At 45.9% G+C, this 12,205-nt stretch overlaps 4 protein-coding genes across 4 annotated transcripts; 2 read left to right on the top strand and 2 right to left on the bottom strand.

Annotated features, from left to right (window-relative positions):
- Positions 1-1,056: 1,056 nt before the first annotated feature.
- On the bottom strand, positions 1,057-2,090 carry N7455_005654 (sulfurtransferase; the record flags this gene model as incomplete). The annotated part of the gene is made up of 3 exons (XM_065605089.1): positions 1,057-1,111; positions 1,166-1,918; positions 1,966-2,090. The coding sequence occupies 3 exons, from the start codon at positions 2,088-2,090 to the stop codon at positions 1,057-1,059; spliced, it is 933 nt and encodes a 310-aa protein (XP_065461989.1).
- Positions 2,091-3,268: 1,178 nt separating this feature from the next.
- On the top strand, positions 3,269-4,888 carry N7455_005653 (putative MFS transporter; the record flags this gene model as incomplete). The annotated part of the gene is made up of 4 exons (XM_065605088.1): positions 3,269-3,427; positions 3,476-3,850; positions 3,920-4,026; positions 4,090-4,888. The coding sequence occupies 4 exons, from the start codon at positions 3,269-3,271 to the stop codon at positions 4,886-4,888; spliced, it is 1,440 nt and encodes a 479-aa protein (XP_065461988.1).
- A 1,833-nt stretch (positions 4,889-6,721) lies between these two features.
- On the bottom strand, positions 6,722-8,419 carry N7455_005652 (monooxygenase; the record flags this gene model as incomplete). Its single annotated transcript, XM_065605087.1, has 7 exons — positions 6,722-6,911; positions 6,981-7,137; positions 7,193-7,340; positions 7,418-7,677; positions 7,741-7,786; positions 7,859-8,105; positions 8,163-8,419. The coding sequence occupies 7 exons, from the start codon at positions 8,417-8,419 to the stop codon at positions 6,722-6,724; spliced, it is 1,305 nt and encodes a 434-aa protein (XP_065461987.1).
- Positions 8,420-9,762: 1,343 nt separating this feature from the next.
- N7455_005651 (gibberellin 2-oxidase) lies at positions 9,763-10,992 on the top strand (the record flags this gene model as incomplete). Its single annotated transcript, XM_065605086.1, has 3 exons — positions 9,763-10,143; positions 10,195-10,624; positions 10,679-10,992. 3 exons carry the CDS (start codon positions 9,763-9,765, stop codon positions 10,990-10,992), a joined length of 1,125 nt encoding a protein of 374 aa, XP_065461986.1.
- Positions 10,993-12,205: the final 1,213 nt, after the last annotated feature.

Raw genomic sequence — 12,205 nt, 5'->3', positions numbered from 1 at the left:
ACGTTCCTACTAGAATCCACCCAGTATTCCACGTTGAACTAGTCCGACCTGCAGCCGAAGATCCGCTTCCCTCGCAGATCGTGGACGATTCACAGCCGCCACCGTTGGAGATTAATGGAGAGCTAGAATATGAATTGGAAGAGATGCTGGCAGCCCGCACGAAGAAAGTGGATCGAGGCTCTAGGAGAGAAGTGCTAGTTCGCTGGACTGGCTATTCACAATGCACCTGGGAACCACTTGCAACTCTTGAAGAATGCAGCGCGTTGGACAGGTTCGAAGAACGTTTCGGGGCCGTTTCAACCACAGATGGGCCTCTACCTGCAATCAGGACGGCCCGAGTCGGGCGTCTACGAGTCCGAACATAAGGACGGGGCACTGTAAAGGGCCAAGGCCACGATTGAAGCCCGGGCTCTGCCCGTGCAGGCACCGTACCCAATTCTAACGGCCGTCACATGTAGTCTCACCGCCCTGAAGCATGCTATACCACAGCCGACCGCCCCTTTATTGACAGTTCTTCAAGATCTATGTAAACAGCATGCAGACACCGCTCAATTGAATCAATTCAGCTGTAGCCCTTCGCAGTATGTGCGTAATAGAAACAAGGGATCTCTTTCTATCTGAGCTTTAGGAAATGAAAGATATATACTAAATGAATTCCTTAATATATATATCTTGGAAACACGGGATCTCTTTCTGTCCGAGTTTTAGAAAGTGAAAGAAAGAGACTTAATAAAATCTACAGTGTATGATTAATAGAATCAGAGGATCCATCTTTATCCAAGTTTTCTAATATTAAAGATATATACTCAATAGACTTAGGAGTGTAAGCTTAATATAATCTAGAATATAAGATTTGTTGTATAAAAGTAGTTGGGGACTAGAAGAAAATTGACTTGAAGGGTAGAAATATAGTGTTTGTTCGCCCGAATGAAAAATTCATTCATTTGTATTCGCAGAGTGCAAATATGAACCTGTCGTATATTCGCACTCTTTTATTCCTTTCGAAACCTTACATAAGAGAAAGTCCGATTATTGAAAATGGAGAATATCGACCATCTACTCGAATCTCTCAACCAGTCCACTAGAGGGGTCAACTCGGTGTGCCCATTCACTATTATTCATCTTGTTAGCCACCGAGCTTATTCGAAAGTCATTGTCAACTCACAGCCAACTTCCATCATAGACCTTCAGTTCGTCTTCCGGGATATATCTTGATACAAGAATGGCTGCTTCAATGGCTGCAGCGGTTACGCCGCTCCCGCAACTCACGATGACTGGCAATGCTGGATTAACCCCTTTCTCTTCAAATACCCTCCTCAGCTGGTCTGCAGGGAGGAATGCCTTGGATTTAGGGTCGAGTAAGCAAGGCAATGGGACGCTGATTGATCCGGGCATGTGCCCAGATATGAGTCCAGGCCGTGGCTCAGGGCTTGATCCAGCCCACCGGCCGTATGGTCTCGCATCCAAAACTTGCGAACCTGCAGCCCCCTGCTTATATTTCAAAACAGCCGCCTTGACGTCAAAGAAACCGGCGACCTTGGTGATATCTAGCTCTGGAACTGGATATTTACTGGGTGTAATGTTCCGGGGCTCGCCTGACTCGGTAAGATATCCGTTCTCCATCCAGAGTTTGAAATTATTCAACACATGTACCTTGGTATGACCAAACACCCTCAGTGTCCAAGCTGTTCGCGGCGCACTGGTTATCCCAAGTTGATATGTGTCATAGACAACCAAGACATCCTCTTTTCTGATACCGAGAGCACTCATAGCAGACGCAAAGTCCCTTGCGCTAGGGAGCATATGAGGCAGAGTAGTCTCCTTATCGACGGCCTGATCAAGATCGAAAAAGCGTGCGCTCGGGATCCGGCACTCGTGAAATGCATCAATCCCTTTCCTGGCATCATCTGGAGGGAAGCTTTGTGATTTTAGCTACGTTCATCCACTGTCTCGGTGTAGATTTACCTGGCGGCCGAGAGCGGTATTATTCGCTGCGATGTAGATGTGCTAGGTAATGGGTTTTTGCGCAGGGCTTCCTGCAACTCCTCAGGAGTCACGAAGTATGAATCAAAGGCGTATGCTGTTGCCATCTTCAGTTTCACGCTATGCCTTTGTACTGTTACTGCGGTACTTAGGCCAACAAGGTATAGAAAGAAGTTTTGTTGCTTGGCCCTTAATGCTCGGCGTGTCCTGGATTCGAATGTGGAGGAAGCGATAAGCGTAAAACTCTACCACTACCAAATTTTCATTGTCCCGGCGGCCCTCAGAACGGCATCACCTAAGGTGGGCGGGGTTGCCTCCGAGCATCATCAACGATATCGGACCAATATCAGAATATCCTAGAATTCCTGAGTAATAATGAGTTAGAGTAACCCGCCTCTTGACTTTTGAATGACTCGTAAATATTCCGAAACAAGGGACCTTTACTCCGCTCTTGTCGCCTTACAGGATTGACTTCTGACGAATGGTTTGGCAGTTTACTCAGAAAGCTAGGGCTAGACCATACGATGATGTACGAAGTGCGCTGTTAGTTCAAGTCTTGATCTAGGTATTCATTGCATTTTGCCGCATACCCGGTCTCCTCATCGTCCATATTTATCACCTCATCACCCAGTATAGGGTATGAATCCTTGGCGGCGCTAATCGGTTCCCGTATTATATTTTGCAAGTCAGTCACCTTACCATCAAGGATAAAATATCCATTACACGGGTATGGTATTTCGTTTTACATGGATGCCTGATGGTCTATAAGATGACAATAGTACTCAGTCGAGTATTCACACTACGTCTTGAGAGTCGAAAGCATATCCGCACCATACACCCTATAATGATGCGATCAGAAGAGCCATGCGTTGCTCTTCCGAACCGAGATTTGCCTCCGAGCAACATCGGTCACGGAAATATACCGAGTTGCTGAAAATAGAAATGGATGGCAGTGTGGTGCCCTAGCTTCAACCTGGGCTTGAATAGGATTTAGGCATGAGTCACGAACAAGCACTGGTACGCATTCTAGCTTAGCATCTGTGCCAAATGCAGAATTGGAGCTTGATCCTGGCCTTGACGCACGCGTTTATAGCCTTGATTTGATCAGAGCTCCCCGAGCACGCTCGTTTCTTGAAAATGGGGTGCTTGTTAAAGCATTTTGGTTGATAGTCTCCTCTTTATCGGGTCAAACCTCCGAGGACGTAGCATATAAATCAATCTCATTCCCAATTTGCTTTGCTAGAAGTGAGGATCCTTCACGTAGAAGCTCTAGCACCCTCTTCCCATGGCAGAAGTCCAACCCCAACCCAAAAGCGAAGTTGCTGTGCAGGATGTTGAGTCAGTGGACAAAGTTGCGCATCCCCAACATGACAGGTTTGGTGCAACAGCAAAGATCGATTTGCGAGAAATCACCCTGGTCCGGAAGATTGACTGGCATATGATGGTCTGACTACTCCGCCCCTATTCTATATTACTTACTAACAGGACGCAGCCTGTTCTCTCACTCATGTATTTCATGAGTGCCCTAGATCGCAACGCCCTTGCAAACGGCAAGATCAATACACTGAGTGAAGACTTGAATCTAAAGGGCTACCAGTATAATACATGCATTGCAATGGTGTATGTAGGGTTGATTGTTGGTGTGGTGCCGTCAAACATGATGTTAAGTCGTGTCAAGCCCTCATGGTGGATGTCCGGTTGGATGCTTGCGTGGGCATTGATTACGACTCTTAACTGCATAGTTACGAACTACCAAGGTCTACTTACATGCCGGTTTTTTCTTGGTATTGCAGAGGCGCCGTTCTACCCCGGTGCACAGTACCTGATCAGCATGTTTTATACCAGGAAGGAAATTGCGACGAGAATGGTGCGTACTTATACTTTGGAAGACGCATCCGTCTATTATGGCTCAGTTAGAATACTGACCCTTCCTCAGGCACTCTTGTGGACAGGTAATACGGCTGCCTCAGCCTTCGGCGGTCTCATCGCTGCAGGGGTGTTCGACGGCCTTTCTGGAGCTCAAGGAAAGGGAGGATGGAGATGGTGGGTTATTGCCTACCTCGATTGAATGAATCTTTGATTGTATACTCATACCCGTACCTACAGGCTCTTTCTTATTCAAGGGATCGTCACCATCGCTACCGCAGTCGCCGCATTCTTCCTTCTGCCAAATGCTCCACTTAATACACCATGGCTCACCCCTGCACAACGGCAACTGGCCCATGACCGTATCGCACGAGACACGACTGGAAAGCGGCATAAAACTACTATATGGACTGGACTGTGCGAGGCCCTTTCCGACCGCCGAGTCTGGATGTTTGCCTTCCTCCAGCAATTCCACGCGGGTGCTGCAAACTTCAAAAACTTTCTGCCAACTGCTGTTCGTGGCCTAGGTTTTGATTCAACTATAACCTTAGTTCTTGTCTGCCCGCCATATCTCTTTGCCATTTTCACGAACCTATTCGCCTCCTGGTCTGCGGGCCACTTTAACGAACGCACCTGGCACATCACAGCGCAAAAGGTCCTTTCCATCATCGGCTTTGCCATTGGCGCAGCCACAACTAATATCGGTGCGCGATACTTTGCTTTCGTCCTGTTTGTAGGCACAACCTATGGAGTCAATAATATCAGTCTTGGCTGGACGGCCTCGGTGATTGGACAGACCGATGAGAAACGGTCTGTGGGGTTGGCTTTGGTGAACAGTATCGGGAATATTGCGTTTGTTTATACGCCCTATTTGTGGCCAGATTTGGACTCACCCAGGTTTATTGTTGCCATGTCATCTTCCTGTGGCTTTTCTGCTGCTGTAATTGCTGTTGTTTGGCTCGTGAGATGGGACCTGCAGCGAGAGAATAGGCGCATCAAGGCGTCAGAACCGGAGACAGTTAATCTTTATATTTATTAGTGGTGGAACAGGAGGAGAGTGCTGGCCAGGGAATTATGTCTTTGATGGGTGGAGGATTTGGAAAATTTTTGTATAGGACAAATATAAACAATAGAGTGGAGTTTTATTGGGGTTGCCTCACATGGCCGACGCTCTCGCACGGGGTGTATGTCTACACCTACATTACGGGGCACTGAAGACTTCTCCCTCCTACAACTGCCTCACAAGATCTAATTGCTTGTCTTTACGGGTAGCTCGTCATCTCAAGTAGTCAAGTCTCGATTTTGCCCCTCCCACCTTCCCTCAGTATATAGAAAGCTCAGCAATACAGACACATTGCCTCCGTAAGGCAGAACAGACGGGCCCTATCTGAAACTATAGTCCTAGACCGTAGCGAAGGGTAACCCGTTAGGGCCAAACTATACTCTTCTTATTCCTCTTGACCGCGTGAGGTCAACGGTAAAATCGTAGTTGAAGCAGTTTCGGTACATACCGCGTTTGGCAGTCACGACAAACCTGCAGTTTTGACCTCAACTGTAACCTAGTGCTCAGAACCAAAACAATATGGACTCTCTTTTGTCATGTCTGCCCCAGTAAGTCTCTTAGAGTCCGACCAGCCGCTCACGTTTAGGTCTTACAGCAGGCTTGGTGCCGGGATTCGCTTCGACGACTCGAATCATGAAAATAATTTCGGACGACGAGAGTCTAGAGTCCATATTGTTCTACTTTAGTTACTGAATTGGTGATATGAGAACCGGATCACGTCTTGTGGGGCCGTTGCCTATGATAGAATTTCTTCATGAATCAAGTAATCCAATCATTTCCGTCCCCCATGCACTATGTAGGGACTCTCGCCTGTCAGGACTAGTATATCTATCTGTATACTTGATTAGGTATCTACATCACGTATTGAGCTACACTTGAATAAAAAGTGCATATGTTACTCTTACAGACTGTGCCCCACAGCAATTCGACATGGATGATGGTAAACGTTTTTGGGAGGGCATAGCATCAAATCCAGAGACGTGAACCCTCTAGTTTTTGATGTTTGACCCTCATCCTTTTTCTCGGTTTGTCTTATTGAACCTCTCTAAAATGACACCATTTCAAGCCAGGCTAACTGTGGCAGAAAAACATCACCAAAACAGAGATACAATCCTGGTGGACATCAGCCTGACAAACAATTAGAAAGGCTTATGATGACAGGTTCAGCGGTTTAGAAACCGTCTATCCCGGAGAGCCTGGGCTGTATTTTAAAGGGAGATAATTACAATATGTGTGTGTAGACTCTTGAGCTGACAAGGATGACTGCATCGAATGCAGGGATCCGATATCTGAACCATCACAGAGTCCTGTGGCTCGCATAGCTAATTGGCGTAGCTACCACGAATTGTGAGCCTTCGGACGACCATAAGAGTGGAGCGTTTACAATGGCACCAATCCTTTCTTCATTAATAGTAGTTTCCAACAGATTCCTTCTCATAGCTGTCCAATAAAAGAAAATTTGCATGCAGGAGTGGTATCATTCATACCATAGGTAGATCTGAGAAATATAAGGAAAGCAAAATATGATTGCCACGTGCAAATATTGAGTGGCGCACAGCCAGTAATAAAATCTCACAATAAAGGCGCCTTTGGTGATAATAGTATGTTAGACCAATTTATTCTGGCAGACAGACTATTAATAGACTACATATAATGTTGATCAATGTGTGTAGCAACTATATAAAGAAACAGAGACTTGGAGTATTTGGAGTATCACTAAACAGCGTTAACTAAGAGTCTTTCAATAACTGGTCATCTAAAATAATGACCACAAAGTTGCCATATGGATAGCTAAGGACATATACTGGCTCAGGATTGCTCTTTCACATATTTGTCCCAAAGATCTCCAATATCGCTGAAAAATATCCACGATAGCCCCTCACCGATCATCGAGTTTGCCTTAACACTTAACACAGCTTCCCAGTTGCTAATTTTGCCATCACTAGCATTCTTTGCTGCTCCTTGTGCTTTGAACTTCTGCGAATCGAGATATTCGTACCTGTTGAGGACAATTATTTGTCAGCAAACCGGAGTAGGTGGGAAGCATCTTCGCATAAATAGTACAGACATTCTGAGATAGTAAGGAGATCGAAATGTGTTGAAAATCTCAAGAGCTTTTGCAAGTGAGTCAGGATTCGGGTTGGAGTTACTACGGGTGTACTCAATAACACGCGCAAGGAGCCAGCCGTCTTCCATGGCGAATGCGGCGCCTGAGCCGAATGCCCCTGAGAGATGATGATTATCAGTACTATTAGGACTTAATCAACTAAATATTCATACCTGATAAAGGATGACTAGCATCGCCTACTAGTACCACCTTGTCCCAGCCGATGAGTGACTGCAATCGTGGGCCTGCAAATGCAGAATATTCCCGCCACGAACCTTCAGGCACGAGCGACAATACCTCTTGGACATGAGGCCCATACTCCTTTATATAATGCAGTGTCAGTCATCAAGCCATGTCAGTTTTTGTCATTATATAAAGGTGCAAAAGGTGAGACCAACCATGAAGTGTTTTCTCATTCTTTCATTTGTCGAGTCCACCCCCCACCTGACTTTTCCTTCGGAGTTGTTCTTTGGGTCAACTGTTAGATGACAGGATAATTCGAATTCTCTTTGTTGTTCCCGAACTTCAACCGTTGGATCATCGATCGGGGTGGTCATAACAAAGCCGACAGGACCATGCCACCATTGAGTTCTGTAGTTAAGATCCGTGAGGTGGGATACCAAAGTGCTGGGGATAAGAGTTCGCCAAATTGATGTTCCTGAGTATTGCCATGAAAGTTAGATGATGCGAGTAATAGATGAAGCATCGCTATGATACTGACCCGTAAAAGTCATTTTGTGTTCTGGGAAGATATTTTCCCTGGTAATCTAGACGTAATATATCAGATTACCTTCGTGATGGGAAAACAAAGAAGGCAATACCAAGAGCTCAATACTTACTGAACGAATTCCATCTGCTCCAACAACTAAATCTGCTATTGCCTTAGTCCCATCCTTGAAGCCAAGTTGAACGCCTCCTTGCTCAAGATTCTCCAAAGTGATGAGACACTTGTTGAGCTGGACCACACCAGGAGGGATCTTGGCAAGAAGTGCCGATTGCAGCCGTGTTCTTCTCACCCGTCGAGGATGATAATCAGTTGGAAGATGAGACACAAAGGTACCTATCACATCTCCTGTGATACCATTCCTATGATACATTGTCAGCATTGGCAAGCGGCGGTGAACTCAATTTGCGCTTCAGTACCGATGGTGGACTGTAACCCTCCGATGCCCTGTGACTCCTTCAACAGCATCAAGCAGCTCAAGCACTTTCCAGGTATTGTATCCAATACTGACCCCCGCTCCAATCTCTCGAAGTTCTTTGGCCTGCTCAAAGACACTCACATCGACATTTGGGAGAGCGGATAACGCAATCCCTGCTGCAAGTCCGCCAGGTCCTCCGCCAATGATGGCGACTCTTAGAGTCCGTGGGGAGTCTATCGAGAGCTTTTTCACAGTCATGGTCAAATCTATGGTTGTCAAGCAATAGTGACTTATTTGATCCAGTTTATATGCACGGCGCGTAAACGGACCAGAAAATACCAGTGGTTGTCAAAGCTGGCCCTGATTTGTAATAGCTGCAGCCTGTCTGAATGTCACATATGAAATGTACCCACCATATTACTCTAGAACCTAATATGACTGTGCTGTGTGATGGCGTGATTTGGATACTGTACAAATTGGATTGTGTATAATATATACATATATTCCAATTGGTTGACGATTCATTTGATAACATCCTCTAGCTTGCCGTTACCCGACTATTTAGGTTGAGATAGGACATGACCAGAGGACTACGGCTATACATATGACCAGCATCTTTCGAGCATTACCAACTCATAAGTGTATTGGGGACTGTGCATGTATTCTGTCTTTTTAAAGGTCTATCAAAGTGACTTCCTTTTTGAAGTGGTTTATGGCCATCCAAACGTCCCTCTATTCATTACGATTATTGCCTATGTCATCCAACCAAGTGTTACAGTTAATGGAATCAACATTTTCGGGCCTGATGCCCGATTTCAGTGTTGGAGGACCGAAGATCACCGGTTAAAAGGTTAAAAAGGGAAGGGGGAGGAGTAAGGCGATAATAGTGGAGATGGTGGTAATATTACGAAGTATGCGTGGTAAGCTAGTTGTGGTGTAAGGGGATTAGGGGACATTGAGGAGTATGTTGGTATAATTGAACAAGTGATACCTATGAGTACATAGACTAGGTAGCCCATCAACAACATCATCATATCCGGGAGAGATACAACATCTGAAAAAAAAACCTGTCTACTAATCGTGAGCTTGGTTGGCTATAGGCAATAAAAAGAGTTGAGCCCATCTAATTTGATGAAGCAAATATAAATAAATATTTCAGCAACTAGGAAAATATCGGAGAAATCCCCTATGTATTTTGTAAGCAGAGACTATGTTTTGAGACTTCTGAAACCGTGTATGGCTATTGGTCACACACGGCTGACGTTACTGTAGTGCACACAAGGCACCAGCCTAGGTCAGTGTTTTTTCACCAGAAGAAGTTTAATCTTCACTCTTCCGTTCTATCCGAGTGTTCTATTGATATGATCACCCCATCACCACTATAATCACTTCATCACTACAATTATCATGTCATCACCACTATTGTCACCTCATATCCACTGTTATCACTACTGTATAGAGTAGCTTCTTATTCATACCTAGTACTTACGGGATACTGCACCTACAAATACATCTCTATATCCCAATCTCTACCAAAGATATCACTTGGATCCATCTTCAGCATATCTATCTGGTCTTTTTGTCAGATTAGATAGTGTACTATGGCATCGTCTGCAATTGGCGAGCAGGCAGTGGTGGTGCCGATTGAGCCTTGGGGCCGACCAGAAGAGACAACAGAGGATCTGGATTGGGCGCCGTTGGCGACGATTGATTTATCGAAGTTTGACGAGCCCGGTGGCAAACAGGAACTTGCTAAACAACTCTACGACGCGGTATCTAAGGTTGGATTCTGGGTAGTTATCAATACCGGCATTGATGATGAGCGTGTCCTTCGCCAGTTTAGCATTGGCAATGCTTTCTTCAAACAACCTCTGGAGGAGAAAGGGTTCTTCCCTTGCAATTTTGCTGCGGGTGAGTATTTTGGATACCGGGAGAACTCCCGAATGATTGGCGATACTGGTGTAAAGCAAAACGTCGAGGCGGTGTGTACCCTATCACCCCTATATCTTAGAATAAATGCTGACCGTTTCTAGCTCAACATTCAGAAGGATATCCCAGCCTGGGCTGATCTACCCAAACATCGAATCGTCCAGGAGAACTGGGAGGAGATACGCCAATTCAACCGCGACGTTTGGGAGAAAGTTGTCCGGAAACTATTTGTTCTCATCGCCATAATTTTGGAACTGCCGGAGAACTATCTCGCTGATGCTCATTCCTATGACGAGGTATCTGACGACCACCTCCGATATATGATCTACAACTCCAGGACCCAGGAAGAATGGGACAAAGCTCTAGGATACTTTAATAGTGGTCATACCGATTTCGGTAGCTTGAGCCTACTCTTCTCACAGAATATCGCTGGCCTGCAAATCCTTACCCCCGATGGGAAATGGAAATATGTGAAGCCTGTAAGAGGAGGTATTACATGCAATGCTGCTGATACTTTGACTTTTCTCACTAAAGGTAAGAGTTATTGAGAGCATATTTTATGTTCGGCACACTTATTTCTTGAAATAGGGTTCATCAAGTCTACAATTCACCGTGTTGTAGCACCGCCAAAGGATCAAATGCACATGGACCGCGTTGGCCTGCTCTACTTCAGCCGACCAGGTGACAACTTGCCAATGAGACCGGTTCCATCTCCACTCCTGCAGCGCCATGGACTCCTTTCTGAGGAAGACAAAGATCCCAATAGGCCTGTTCCCTCTGGAACTGATTGGGTACGAGCTCGAGTTAAGGATGTGCATAATAAACCTGTATGGACCAAGCGTGATGAGGCTGCCAATTCGTTCCAGCTTCAGGGATTGAGTATCCAGGTTGAACATCGCTAGATACGATGATGTGTCGTATATCTAGACAACGGGGGTTTGACCTGAAAACAGCCTCGGGGCGTTGCCGCCGTGGAGATATATTTTAGACTAAGGTCGTGTGAGACGGCTTGCAGATAGGTGTCCCACGGGGCCTCGTGTCGAACAATCAAGACTTCAAAAACCGACCTGCATGAGAGCCCTGCCCCACGGGGGTGTCTGCAGTCTAATAGACTGCAACCTAGGATTTTTTTCTTAGCTATAATACCTTAATTGACCGATACGCAATACTGTAGGCACCTTTCCTCCTATCCCACGGGGGTTGGTGAACTCTGCCAGAGTTCAGGTTAGGGCTTTTCCTTCACTATGGAAGAAAAAGAGTGGGTCCCGCCAGGGTTCAGGTTTAGTCTGACATCCAATCGACCTGAAACTTTGGCAATTTATAATAGACGTAGTTAAATATCTCCCATTTGAATCTTAGATCATGCAGTCCTCTGGTTGCTAAGACTCCCGCGATTAAAAATCGGATATAGTTTTGATGGGGTGCGGCCCAGGGCCAGTTCGAGTTGCGACCGGAGCCTAAGGCACCAGTCAAGGTTTTGGACGAATTGCATGCCCTATCTCACAGGGGGTGGTACAGTCAGCCTGACTGTAGGTAAGGGTTTTTTCCTTCACTATGGGAGTAAAAGCTTGGCACGGGTCTGACTGTAAATGAACTTTACGGACTGACTGCAGGTGCCTTTTCGGGTCCGATCGGTCTAAAACTTTAGGAAGTTATATGTAAAAGTTATACGTTATTAGGTATATAGGCCTGTTAATTAGGTAAGGAAATAGACAAAGAGGAGCGGCGTTAGTATTGGAAAAACTACTATAGACTCGAGGCTGGTTCTAGGGCGATTCAAGACTGATTCTTGGGGATCAGTCCAAGCGGGGAAGTCCCCTTTTGTGCAGTGTCACTAAGGTAAGCACGTGCGGTCACCTGACCCATGTGACTCCTGCTCAACCATGACTAGTCTCGGTACTCGAAAGGTTATATCAATTCCCGAGTAGTCCTCGGCAAAAACATTTCGAGGGCCGGTACATCTTGCCCTCCGCCCGACCCTCCGCCCTCAGAGGGCGGCTCGCGGGCGGCCCTCTACCCTGGGATATTAATCATGTGATATTAGTGTATTGAGTATCAAGGAAAACGTTACAGAACGACTGTGAATACGGCAAAACGAACATGTAGTAATTCACA

This window comes from Penicillium solitum, assembly GCF_028829755.1.
Source record: "Penicillium solitum strain IBT 25940 chromosome Unknown utg000003l_segment0_segment0, whole genome shotgun sequence".
NCBI lineage: Eukaryota > Fungi > Ascomycota > Eurotiomycetes > Eurotiales > Aspergillaceae > Penicillium > Penicillium solitum.
Note: the sequence above shows the minus strand (reverse complement) of the source record. Positions and strands in the feature narration are given on the sequence as shown.